The sequence below is a fragment of the Nansenia antarctica genome, assembly GCF_963989245.1.
Source record: "Nansenia antarctica genome assembly, chromosome: 3".
Classification (NCBI taxonomy): Eukaryota; Metazoa; Chordata; class Actinopteri; order Argentiniformes; family Microstomatidae; genus Nansenia; species Nansenia antarctica.
Window position 1 is genome coordinate 20,952,165 of NC_137688.1, and position 13,747 is coordinate 20,965,911.

The 13,747-nt window shown below is 43.8% G+C and overlaps 1 protein-coding gene across 1 annotated transcript in view; it reads right to left on the reverse strand.

Annotated features, from left to right (window-relative positions):
* Positions 1-486: 486 nt before the first annotated feature.
* LOC308153875 (A disintegrin and metalloproteinase with thrombospondin motifs 2-like) overlaps positions 487-13,747 on the reverse strand; it is a gene marked incomplete at both ends in the record, with an annotated part of 138,369 nt that continues 125,108 nt past the window's right edge. Inside the window, 1 exon segment of the mRNA XM_080527059.1 lies at positions 487-1,385. Within this exon segment, the coding sequence (XP_080383185.1) occupies positions 487-1,385 (899 nt within the window).

A 13,747-nucleotide genomic window follows, 5' to 3' on the forward strand; every position in this document is an offset into this window, starting at 1 on the left:
CACAGTCAGAGAGGTATAAAAACAAAACAAACAAAATATTGCAGAATACATGCTCATTTGTTTGTATGATCACCAGCATACTGTAAGAACTGCACAGTCACAACAGACATCATTCAGCAGCACATATGATAAATCATCATTTACAGCTTCAACAATACAAAATAATCTGTGGAGCCATATTCCTTGTTTTGCATTCTGTATATTTGTGATCTGTTACTAGTGTACTTCTACTACTACTACTACTACTACTACTACCACAGTGATTCTTCTACCACATGTCCTGTGGTGTCAGTTTGACAGGCATCGATAGACAGAGTAAAGTGACGCTTGCTGTGGTCCAGTGTGGAGTCGCTCTCTTCAACTCGTGTCATCGTCTAAAACGCAATTGTTTCCCAACTTGCGTAGCTCCTATTGAACAGCCGTATGGATTCAGCAACATCTGACATCTCAACATTGTGTCCCGGTGTGGTTCACTATCTAGTCCCTCTACATCTCAGCGATGGCGGGCAGCATACAGGCTCGTATGCGCACCTCCTTCCAGGCCGAGCGACAGTCTGAGATCCACTGAGAGACCAGGGAGTGCTTGACGGGACAGTTCCCTCCTTCCCTTTTTCCACCCCCCTCTGTGTCTCTGTGGGGTGGGCTACTGATCATGGCCTGCAGCCTCTCCTGTGTGGATGGACGGTGTGGTGGGAGCTGTGAGGTGTGGTCAGGAGGGGGAGGGCTGCCGTCCAGGGCTACCGTGTCACTGAGCTCAGGGCAGCTGCTCTTGCGGTGGAGAGGTAGGACACCCCAGGAGCGGGGGATGCTATTGGCCCGTCTCCTCACACCCCTGGCGCCCTCAGCCAATCCCTGCCTCCTCGCACTCCCAGATTGACAGATGGTTGACTCGAGGTTGTCGGGGTTGTTCTGATGTCCGTAGAGATACTCTAAAGGGTCAGATGTGCCGTGCCGACCGAACGCAGGTTCCCTGTCGGAATCCCTCCTCTCTCCCCAGTGTCCCAGAGTGATGACATCAGACAAGGTCTCAGGCTCTGCCGTGTCTTTCCCACGAGGCTCCTCTTCGTGGTCCAGGTCAGAGACCGCTTGCGGGGCGGTGCTAAGTGGCCGCGGCAGTCGCAGTCTCTGGTGCAGGAAGTCCTGTTGACGCAGGTTGATGATGTCAGAGGAGAGGTCCTGAGTAGGGAAGGTGGGGTGGGCCAGGTGGCAGATAGACATCAGGTAGTCTTCAGAGGAGAGGGTTGTGTGGGGGTTGGTGTGGCCATGGAGGTGGGCAGAGTGGAGGCTGTTGGCTTGGTTCAGGTCCTTCACCATCTCTTCGTAGCCCTCTCTGATGGTGGGAAGCTGGAGTCTCCTCTTGGTTAGTCTGGACCTAGGACGCATGGCTGGAAGAGATGGACACAGAAAATAGATCAGCTAAAATGACTAATGCATATCTCACTGTGTTTGCACAGTGCATGGGATTGTGGAAACCCCACCAAAAGGGAGATATTCTTTCTACTTATATTCATATCAATTCTACTTTTTACTTAACACGTAACCCAAACCACAGAGAAAGCCTTCTCCATCATCCCACCTGCTATTACTGGGCACATACTGTACTGTACTGCCCCCCACCTGCCTACCTCTCTCTCTCTCTCTCTCTCTCTCTCTCTCTCTCTCTGCTTGCTCTTGAGGAGCAATGTAAATACACAAACACACCACAGCCATGAGAAGTAGAACTACATAAACAGACTGCTATAAATACCGTAGGAGTCAAGCAGAACCACATACACATACAAGCGTACATTTTCTTATGTAACCCAAACCCATATTGTTTCAACCCTGACTACAGCCCGCCGTGTATTTCCGTCCCAACCCAAATGCCCCAAATAGTCGCAGCCAAACCCGAAAGGCAGCCTCTCCCTGCTAAATATAGAACCACACCTTTAGCATACAGTCACGCGGAAAAAGTACTAGCAGGATAGAAATGGTCAGGTAAAGCAAAGGCTAAGTAATCTGCACTGAATAACTCACTCGTTTGTCCCTCTTTTAAGAGTGATGTGAAGGAAAGATCCTTTGTTATTCTGACTTGCCCAGTCACCTGCAATGAGTATTGTGTGTATCCAGGTGTCTTCTTTTTTCCTCTGGTCTTTGCTCCAGCATCCACGTTTGTTTCTTCAGTTCCTCTGCAGTCGTGTAAGTCTGTGTGCATGTGATCTGTGTATGTTTTCGGTTCGTAGTGATGCTCCCTAACAGAGCACGCTCTGTAGATATGACTGACTGTCTCTGTCCTAAGGCAGCAGTAGAATGCAGATTTATCTTCTCCTTCCCTCCCTCCCTCCCTCCCTCCCTCCCTCCCTCCCTCTCTCCTTCCCACCTCCCTCCCTCCCTCCCTCCTTCCCTCCCTCCTTCCCTCCCTCCCTCCCTCCCTCCCTCCCTCCTTCCCTCCCTCCCTCCCTCCCTCCTTCCCTCCCTCCCTCCCTCCCTCCCTCCCTCTATCTCTCTCAGTCTGCCCGTCCCTGATTCTAAAAATAGCAGCACCATCCATTGCTGTCATTGGCTGATCGTATTGATGGAGGGAGAGAGAGAGAGAGAGAGAGAGAGAGAGAGAGAGAGAGAGAGAGAGAGAGAGAGAGAGAGAACATAGATTGGGAAATATAAATTGAGTTTTTGCAGCAAAGAGAAGATTGGGGCCAGATTGCGGCCAGTGTTGCTGAAATCTTTTTCTTGAATTTAGTTTTACAGATGCAGGCTACATTTGGCCTCTGATACAGGCTGGTGTAGAACTAGCTTGATCAATGCCTCCAAAATGCAATGTCTTGTTGAGACACAAAATCACTATCAAGTATAAATGCACCATTACGCCCAACATGTCTGCCAAGACTCATTAGCAGTGTATTGTCCACACATAGTTTTGGAAGGAGTCTCCTGCTGGCCTTCTTATAATGTGTGTGTGTGTGTGTGTGTGTGTGTGTGTGTGTGTGTGTGTATCTATTCGAAATTGTGTAGGCGTGTTACGACCTGGCTCTGGGACATAACAAAAATGGAGACACACACCATATGTATGGAATATAATTAAGAATTTACAGTTTTTTACGTTCGCTAAGTCGCAGTGTTCAATACTGAAGTCACAGAGTCACAACTCTTCATACAGTCTGCATTACTAACATGCATGTTGGCCAATCACTTCATTCATGTCTCAAAAGAAGCTTGTTCAACTATACACTGGCAACAATGTTCACTCAGAAAGCATACACAGTCATTCATAACACTCTGACCTACAAAACACTAACAACAGGGAGCATTACATAGTTTGAATGATTTTCACAAGAATGAATATTTCATTATAAAAATGGTTTGATTTATAGTAATCATAGAAAATCTTTTCAGTATCTTTGCAGAAAGTAAGTTATGGTACATTTACTTCAAAGTACACTACATTTACTAGATCTGGTCACATCTAATGTCTTCCCTGGTAATGCATCTAGTCTATTTCATTTCATTGTATATATTCTGCTAATATTTTCTAGACATTTCAATATGATTACTGCAAATAGTGAAAATACCACCGCTCATCCGTTATCAGACTTTTCTGAGGTGCTGGAACTGAAGAGTATCAAATAGAGTGCAAAATAACAGCATCTGCACACTCAAACACTGTGCAAAAAAACTGTTTATTGCGAGCTTTCGGTCATATATGATAGGAATATGATTACTGCAAAAATGCACCAAATCATTCTGTTTTCAATGTGTTCTTCACAGTTTTGAACACAGTGTGTTAACAATGAAAAAATGTGTTGCAAATACATAGTGTTTTGCAGGTGGGGGAGTTTGAATGAGAGAAGTGTTATGGGTTTTGGAGAACGTGGTCATTGAATGCATTTTGTATGAAAGCAATGCACAAATCACAGAGTAAGAGTCACAGTTTGGTCCACATGGACTTCTGCTTTGCTGACTGTATGAAGAGTTGTGATTCTGTGACTTCAGTATTGAACACTGTGACTTAGCGACCGTAAAAAACTGTAATAGAAATAACCTAGGTAACTTAAGACAATAATCCAATGAGGTACGATAATCAGTATATCAGTAGTGTAAGTGAGTGGATGCAGTGGAAAGTATGATGTGAAGGGTGTTGGATGGTGTAAAGCAAAATAACAAATGAATAAATGGTGCTGGTGGAGGGAGAGAGAGAGCGAGAGAGAGAGAGCGAGAGAGAGAGAGAGAGAGAGAGAGAGAGAGAGAGAGAGAGAGAGAGAGAGAGAGAGAGAGAGAGCTGGAGACTGGAGTCTCTTTTGAGCAATCACCAGGAGGCCGCGCCAGCTGCCCCTAACCTGCCTGGTTGGGCTCCAGCCCCGCCCACCAGGTAGCCCGCCTACCTGGACAAACAAATGTTAGTAGGCCAGAGGGCCGTCACAGGCGTTAGCAAACATTAACATTAGCAACAATAATATTGTTGTAGAGTGCATTCAAACCACCAACGTGCAGGCTGCTAGGCACCACGTTTGACCCACAAGTATTTACGTACCATACCATGTGTTACCAAACAGTGTTAACACCATAAGTGGGGGGTGTCAATACCATAGGTGCATCTTAGTAGTCTAAAGTAGCTTCCGTAGCTTCCGTAGCTTCCTGGATGTAGATCCAAATGTTCATTGTTTGTGTCACTGTCTTGATTAAATCACTGACGCAACATAACAATTTGAGCGGACATCCCAAATTTCTTTGGAGTCTCTGGGTAGCTATGACATAAGACAACCCCTCTCTTACTGTGACATAATGTCTTGACTATTGATTGATTGATTGATTGATTGATATGTTTATTTCAAATATGTGCAAAAAAAGATACAGCAACAATAATTAATAGGGAAGAGGTACAATTTATTCAATCCCACCCCTTCTCCATAAATCATGAAGATGCTTCCTGTTCACACGTTTAGCTGTGTTACTCATTCCACGAATGTATGATCCTTACAAATTGTACCTCGTTGTAAAGGTGACTAATCAGGCTGTCCAACGATATAAAATACAATACCAATTGGTATTATTAAAGGGGAGGAAGAATCGACTGAAATAACGTTTCCAAACTTTTTTTGAGGAGTTTATATACAAATACTGATGCATACCCAAAAGTCAAAATCATATTTACATACTTAATTACATAAGGGAAGAAAGATTACTTTTAGGAACCAAAATGATAATGATAATAAATAAACAATAACCCCTGTAAACGCCTTGAAATTACCACCCCATCACCCCATCCAGCTCTCCTCACATTGTTGATTATTGTATACAGTGGGGCAAAAAAGTATTTAGTCAGCCACCAATTGTGCAAGTTCTCCCACTTAAAAAGATGAGAGAGGCCTGCAAGTTTCATCATAGGTACACTTCAACTATGAGAGACAATGAGAAAACAAATCCAGAAAATCACATTGTCTGATTTTTAAAGAATTTATTTGCAAATTATGGTGGAAAACAAGTATTTGGTCAATAACAAAAGTTAATCTCAATACTTTGTTATATACCCTTTGTTGGCAATGACAGAGGTCAAACGTTTTCTGTAAGTCTTCACAAGGTTTTCACATACTGTTGCTTGTATTTTGGCCCATTCCTCCATGCAGATCTCCTCTAGAGCAGTGATGTTTTGGGGCTGTCGCTGGGCAACACAGACTTTCAACTCCCTCCAAAGATTTTCTATGGGGTTGAGATCTGGAGACTGGCTAGGCCACTCCAGGACCTTGAAATGCTTCTTACGAAGCCACTCCTTCGTTGCCCGGGCGGTGTGTTTGGGATCATTGTCATGCTGAAAGACCCAGCCACGTTTCATCTTCAATGCCCTTGCTGATGGAAGGAGGTTTTCACTCAAAATATCACGATACATGGCCCCATTCATTCTTTCCTTTACACGGATCAGTCGTCCTGGTCCCTTTGCAGAAAAACAGCCCCAAAGCATGATGTTTCCACCCCCATGCTTCACAGTAGGTATGGTGTTCTTTGGATGCAACTCAGCATTCTTTCTCCTCCAAACACGACGAGTTGAGTTTTTACCAAAAAGTTATATTTTGGTTTCATCTGACCATATGACATCCTCCCAATCCTCTTTTGGATCATCCAAATGCTCTCTAGCAAACTTCAGATGGGCCTGGACATGTACTGGCTTAAGCAGGGGGACACGTCTGGCACTGCAGGATTTGAGTCCCTGGCGGCGTAGTGTGTTACTGATGGTAGCCTTTGTTACTTTGGTCCCAGCTCTCTGCAGGTCATTCACTAGGTCCCCCCGTGTGGTTCTGGGATTTTTGCTCACCGTTCTTGTGATCATTTTAAAACTGATTACTCAGTTTACCATTAAGAAAACTCAATGAGAAATCTCTTGGTAGGAAACTCCAATTTCTGATAATCTCTGTTTGGAGGAGTGGTGGCTAAGCAAAGAGCCGTGGTGTTCAAGTGGTAAGGCGTTGCTCTCGTAAACCAAAGATTATGGGTTCGAACCCTGTCCATGCCTTTATAACACTGTGATTTGACTGTTGAGAACAGTCAACCAGAAATCACCTCTTAGGAAACCACAACTTCTTCCAATAAGTGGAATTCTCTGACAGTTAGAAGTGTTGGAAGCAAAACCCTCTCCTTAGAGCAATATTGCATTTTCACTGTAATAAATCTAAGAGTGCATTGTAACATATAGGGGATGTAGCTCAGTGGTAGAGCGCATGCTTCGCATGTATGAGGTTCTGGGTTCAATCCCCAGCATCTCCAAAGTCTTTGCTTTTTAGTATTTTTCCACCCAATTCATCAATAGTTTTGATCAAAATCTATGGTCTTAGGAGGGGACAGAGGTTGAAGAGCCATGTTGGCCCAGTGGTAAGGCGTCTGTCTTGTAAACCGAAGATCATGCGATCGAACCCCATCCGTGGCTTTATAAAACTCTGCTTAATCAGTTTACCGTCAACAATACTCAACAAAAAAGTCAGAGCCTGTCACATGGTAGGAATCTCCAAGTTCTGACAATCTCTGCTTGGAGACGTGACAAAGCTCCGAAGAGGCATGGTGGCCAAGTGGTAAGGCTTTTGGTCTTATAACACTGTGATTTGACTGTTGAGAACAGTCAACCAGAAATCACCTCTTAGGAAACCACAACTTCTTCCAATAAGTGGAATTCTCTGACAGTTAGAAGTGTTGGAAGCAAAACCCTCTCCTTAGAGCAATATTGCATTTTCACTGTAATAAATCTAAGAGTGCATTGTAACATACAGGGGATGTAGCTCAGTGGTAGAGCGCATGCTTCGCATGTATGAGGTCCTGGGTTCAATCCCCAGCATCTCCAAAGTCTTCGCTTTTTAGTATTTTTCCACCCAATTCATCAATAGTTTTGATCAAAATCTATGGTCTTAGGAGGGGACAGCGGTTAAAGAGCCATGGTGGCCCAGTGGTAAGGCGTCTGTCTTGTAAACCGAAGATCATGCGATCGAACCCCATCCGTGGCTTTATAAAACTCTGCTTAATCAGTTTACCGTCAACAATACTCAACAAAAAAGTCAGAGCCTGTCACATGGTAGGAATCTCCAAGTTCTGACAATCTCTGCTTGGAGACGTGACAAAGCTCCGAAGAGGCATGGTGGCCAAGTGGTGAGGCTTTGGTCTCGTAAACCAAAGATCATGGGTTCGAACCCCATCCGTGCCTTCATAAAACTGATTACTCCGTTTACCATTGAGAACACTCAATGAGAAATCTCTTGGTAGGAAACTCCAATTTCTGATAATCTCTGTTTGGAGGAGTGGTGGCTAAGCAATGAGCCTTGGTGTTCAAGTGGTAAGGCGTTGGTCTCGTAAACCAAAGATTATGGGTTTGAACCCCGTCCATGCCTTTATAACACTGTGATTTGACTGTTGAGAACAGTCAACCAGAAATCACCTCTTAGGAAACCACAACTTCTTCCAATAAGAGGAATTATCTGACAGTTAGAAGTGTTGGAAGCAAAACCCTCTCCTTAGAGCAATATTGCATTTTCACTGTAATAAATCTAAGAGTGCATTGTAACATACAGGGGATGTAGCTCAGTGGTAGAGCGCATGCTTCGCATGTATGAGGTCCTGTGTTCAATCCCCAGCATCTCCAAAGTCTTTGCTTTTTAGTATTTTTCCACCCAATTCATCAATAGTTTTGATCAAAATCTATGGTCTTAGGAGGGGACAGAGGTTGAAGAGCCATGGTGGCCAAGTGGTAAGGCGTCTGTCTTGTAAACCGAAGATCATGCGATCGAACCCCATCCGTGGCTTTATAAAACTCTGCTTAATCAGTTTACCGTCAACAATACTCAACAAAAAAGTCAGAGCCTGTCACATGGTAGGAATCTCCAAGTTCTGACAATCTCTGCTTGGAGACGTGACAAAGCTCCGAAGAGGCATGGTGGCCAAGTGGTAAGGCTTTTGGTCTTATAACACTGTGATTTGACTGTTGAGAACAGTCAACCAGAAATCACCTCTTAGGAAACCACAACTTCTTCCAATAAGTGGAATTCTCTGACAGTTAGAAGTGTTGGAAGCAAAACCCTCTCCTTAGAGCAATATTGCATTTTCACTGTAATAAATCTAAGAGTGCATTGTAACATACAGGGGATGTAGCTCAGTGGTAGAGCGCATGCTTCGCATGTATGAGGTCCTCGGTTCAATCCCCAGCATCTCCAAAGTCTTCGCTTTTTAGTATTTTTCCACCCAATTCATCAATAGTTTTGATCAAAATCTATGGTCTTAGGAGGGGACAGAGGTTAAAGAGCCATGGTGGCCCAGTGGTAAGGCGTCTGTCTTGTAAACCGAAGATCATGCGATCGAACCCCATCCGTGGCTTTATAAAACTCTGCTTAATCAGTTTACCGTCAACAATACTCAACAAAAAAGTCAGAGCCTGTCACATGGTAGGAATCTCCAAGTTCTGACAATCTCTGCTTGGAGACGTGACAAAGCTCCGAAGAGGCATGGTGGCCAAGTGGTGAGGCTTTGGTCTCGTAAACCAAAGATCCTGGGTTCGAACCCCATCCGTGCCTTCATAAAACTGATTACTCCGTTTACCATTGAGAACACTCAATGAGAAATCTCTTGGTAGGAAACTCCAATTTCTGATAATCTCTGTTTGGAGGAGTGGAGGCTAAGCAATGAGCCTTGGTGTTCAAGTGGTAAGGCGTTGGTCTCGTAAACCAAAGATTATGGGTTTGAACCCCGTCCATGCCTTTATAACACTGTGATTTGACTGTTGAGAACAGTCAACCAGAAATCACCTCTTAGGAAACCACAACTTCTTCCAATAAGAGGAATTATCTGACAGTTAGAAGTGTTGGAAGCAAAACCCTCTCCTTAGAGCAATATTGCATTTTCACTGTAATAAATCTAAGAGTGCATTGTAACATACAGGGGATGTAGCTCAGTGGTAGAGCGCATGCTTCGCATGTATGAGGTCCTGGGTTCAATCCCCAGCATCTCCAAAGTCTTTGCTTTTTAGTATTTTTCCACCCAATTCATCAATAGTTTTGATCAAAATCTATGGTCTTAGGAGGGGACAGAGGTTGAAGAGCCATGGTGGCCAAGTGGTAAGGCGTCTGTCTTGTAAACCGAAGATCATGCGATCGAACCCCATCCGTGGCTTTATAAAACTCTGCTTAATCAGTTTACCGTCAACAATACTCAACAAAAAAGTCCGAGCATGTCACATGGTAGGAATCTCCAAGTTCTGACAATCTCTGCTTGGAGACGTGACCAAGCTCCTAAGAGGCATGGTGGCCAAGTGGTAAGGTGTTGGTCTCGTAAACCAAAGATCATGGGTTCGAACCCCATCCGTGCTTTCATAAAACTGATTACTCAGTTTACCATTAAGAACACTCAATGAGAAACCTCTTGGTAGGAAACTCCAATTTCTGATAATCTCTGTTTGGAGGAGTGGCGGCTAAGCAAAGAGGCGTGGTGGCCAAGTGGTAAGGCGTCTCGTAAACCAAAGATCATGGGTTCGAACCCTGTCCATGCCATTATAACACTGTGATTTGACTGTTGAGAACAGTCAACAAGAAATCACCTGTTAGGAAACCACAACTTCTTCCAATAAGTGGAATTCTCTGACAGTTAGAAGTGTTGGAAGGAAAAACCCTCTCCTTAGAGCAATATTGCATTTTCACTGTAATACATCTAAGAGGGCATTCTAACATACAGGGGATGTAGCTCAGTGGTAGAGCGCATGCTTCGCATGTATGAGGTCCTTGGTTCAATCCCCAGCATCTCCAAAGTCATTCCTTTTTAGTATTTTTCCACCCAATTCATCAATAGTTTTTATCAAAATCTATGGTCTTAGGAGGGGAAAGAGGTTGAAGAGCCATGGTGGCCAAGTGGTAAGGCGTCTGTCTTGTAAACCGAAGATCATGCGATCGAACCCCATCCGTGGCTTTATAAAACTCTGCTTAATCAGTTTACTGTCAACAATACTCAACAAAAAAGTCAGAGCCTGTCACATGGTAGGAATCTCCAAGTTCTGACAATCTCTGCTTGGAGACGTGACCAAGCTCCTAAGAGGCATGGTGGCCAAGTGGTAAGGCGTTGGTCTCGTAAACCAAAGATCATGGGTTCGAACCCCATCCGTGCCTTTTTTGACCCCACTGGGTGAGATCTTGCGTGGAGCCCCAGATCGAGGGAGATTATCAGTGGTCTTGTATGTCTTCCATTTTCTAATAATTGCTCCCACAGTTGATGTCTTCACACCAAGCTGCTTACCTATTGCAGATTCAGTCTTCCCAGCCTGGTGCAGGTCTACAATTTTATTTCTGCTGTCCTTTGACAGCTCTTTGGTCTTGGCCATAGTGGAGTTTGGAGTGTGAGGACACAGGTGTCTTTTATACTGATAACGAGTTCAAACAGGTGCCATTAATACAGGTAACGAGTGGAGGACAGAGGAGCCTCTTAAAGAAGAAGTTACAGGTCTGTGAGAGCCAGAAATCTTGCTTGTTTGTATATGTTACAGTACATGTGGGAATACGGTACATGTGGGAAAACTAGGGTTAGGGTTAGGTGCTACGTCGACTTGGTACATGCTGGCATGTCTAACCCTAACCCTACCCCTACCCCTAACCCTAACCCTAACCTTAACCCTAGCACCGTAGCACCTAACCCTAACCCTAGTTTTCCCACATGTACCGTAACATACATATTGCTATACCTCAGCTACCCTGAGACTCAGTAGCCTCTGAGAACAGTCAGCTCATCTTTTTATTTTCTATTTCTATAATTCTTTCAGAATAAACTAAACATAAAGTATGATGCCTGTGAAGTCTCCTTTTTCTTCATAAGAGTAACATGTGCAGTAATGTGTGTGTGTGTGTGTGTGTGTGAGTGTGTATATGTGCGTGCAGTGATGTGTGTGTGTGTGTGTGTGTGTGTATGCATCTGGGATAGAGATAAGCAGTAATGGGGGATGATGATGGGGCCAGACCCCTCCAGGCAGAGAGAGACATGACGTGTCAGCATGTGAACAGATGACTCACTCCCTCCATATTTACACTGTCCCTTCTATAAAAAGATCCCAAGCTTTTTATAAACACCAGGAATTACAGTCCCAGTGAATCAGAAATGCTTCTCTGATTCATACACGCCACACACAAACACACACACGCACGCACGCACGCACGCACGCACACACACACACACACACACACACACACACACATTGTATTTCTTTCTAATTGTTTCATATGCATTTGAGTAAACAAATATCCTTGTATCTGGCAGTTCTCCAAACCTGCACATGAATAACTAATAACACCCCATTCATTTCCAATTGCTAGATTTGATGTATCTTTGAATCTTTCAGGTGTTTTTTCTGTCTGGGGAAGTCCTACTCATATTTTTCATTTTATAGGACAGGTATAGTGAAGACAGACAGGAAAGTAAGAAGAGAGGGCATGTCAGCAGGGCATGGGCCAGATTCGAAACCATGCGACACGATATGGGCACATGTGTGCACTGTAGACCGCGGTGCTAGACCAGTGGACCACCCCAAACCACTCTTTTGGGTGTTTTAAATGAGCTAGCCACATGAGCATCAGCATCTTTCCAACCATGAACAAAGAACTCCTGTGATTACTTACATCACAGCATCAGAAACAGAACTTTTGGTACTTTTGGTATAACATAAATGTACAGTTTCCATTTTAAGACAGCTTCAGTGGATGTTGTTTCTCAGCAGGAGTTGCCTCAGTCTCACTAGAATGTTACATTGGCCTAGAAATCAGTTTTGCTCCATGACTTTTGTTTACATTTGTGGTGAGACAGAAAATGCTTAAGTGAACAAAGATACCGTATACCGTACGAACTGTACAGTCTCATCAGTCTCTCCCTGGGAAATCAGTACTTAAAAAAGCACCCAGAGTGCCATGCAATGCTGCTAGCTAAATTGAGGAAACTTAATCTTAAGTTATTTTAGATATCAAATGAAGTAGGCCCTATGTGTCCCATGTGTTTTCTTTCAGTGAAAGGAGAATTGAGAGCCAAAATGCACACTTTCCTTTTCTTATTATGTTGACGTCATTGAGTCAGTAAGAAACTGACAGGGCAACTGAAAAAAGGAACATGGAAATTCCCTTCAACCCGAGCAATCAAGTTATGTATGGTAATGACTGTGGCAACTGTGGCACAGTTGTTTTGTGTATTTCTTTTAATTGTGGTGACCATTCTCCTGTCATTCACTGTGGAAGTCTTCCTTGGCCTAGCAGCCTGTTTGCGATTGCTGATTGATAGATTGTTTCCTGATATTTCAGCTTCATGCCTTCCATGATTTTCATGACGTCTCTTTGGTCCTCATGTTGAGAGACACCAATTATAGCAGACTCCAAAGGCAAATGCAAAGCCTATAATCAATACTAGACATTGACAGCTCTCCTACACCTGCACAAATGATGTGATGGAACACACGTGACTAACCAGAAAGAGGTTGTCATTTCTTAATGGGGAAACCATTGAATTAAAGCTGATAATTTCTTTGACCCCATAGCAAGTGTTTGATTTCAAATCCAAACTGTTGGGAGTATATAAGTTCAACCAAAGCTCAGCTCACTCACAAACCATGACACGTGATTAGTTAAAGTGAGACACCTCTGATCAGAGTTGAGGTTCCTATGAGACAAAGTGCTGTGGTTGTGACAGGGAGGAGGTACATGTAGGGTTTCCTGTCAGTTGCAAGTGAATAAACTGTCTGAGGAGACAGAGTGACATGCTGTAGTCAAGAGAGTGCACTTCTGTCTATGTTTAGTGGTGATAAACACGCATGGCTGTTTTTGTTATTGAGGACAATGGCATGGCCTGTTTACTGTCTATAGAGTCCAGGCACGAACTAAGCAGATATAGAAAGAGAGAAAGAGACAGAGAGGAGGCATCTTGACTAATGGGGGAAAGCTATCGCTGGACAAGGAACATACAGCCTCCACCTTCATGGTCAGTATTCAAATGGCCTGTTTGCAAAGTACTCTTCACAAATGGAAACACTAAAAACAGAAACCAGTAGACACCTAATACACCTGCAATAGAGCTCCGATAGTTGACGTCACACAACCCGGAAATCAGAGTAATGGTCTTTAACGCCACCATTTTGACAGAGTAGAAAGCGGGAGAGCGTCCAGTCTTCCATTATTATTAATTCATTTTGAAGCAAATTCTCGCCGATTTCACTGCATAGTGGACAGGTCTCAGATACGTTTGCAGAAGGCCGGCAAATAGCGTTAGTATTAGCTAACGTCAGTCTTAG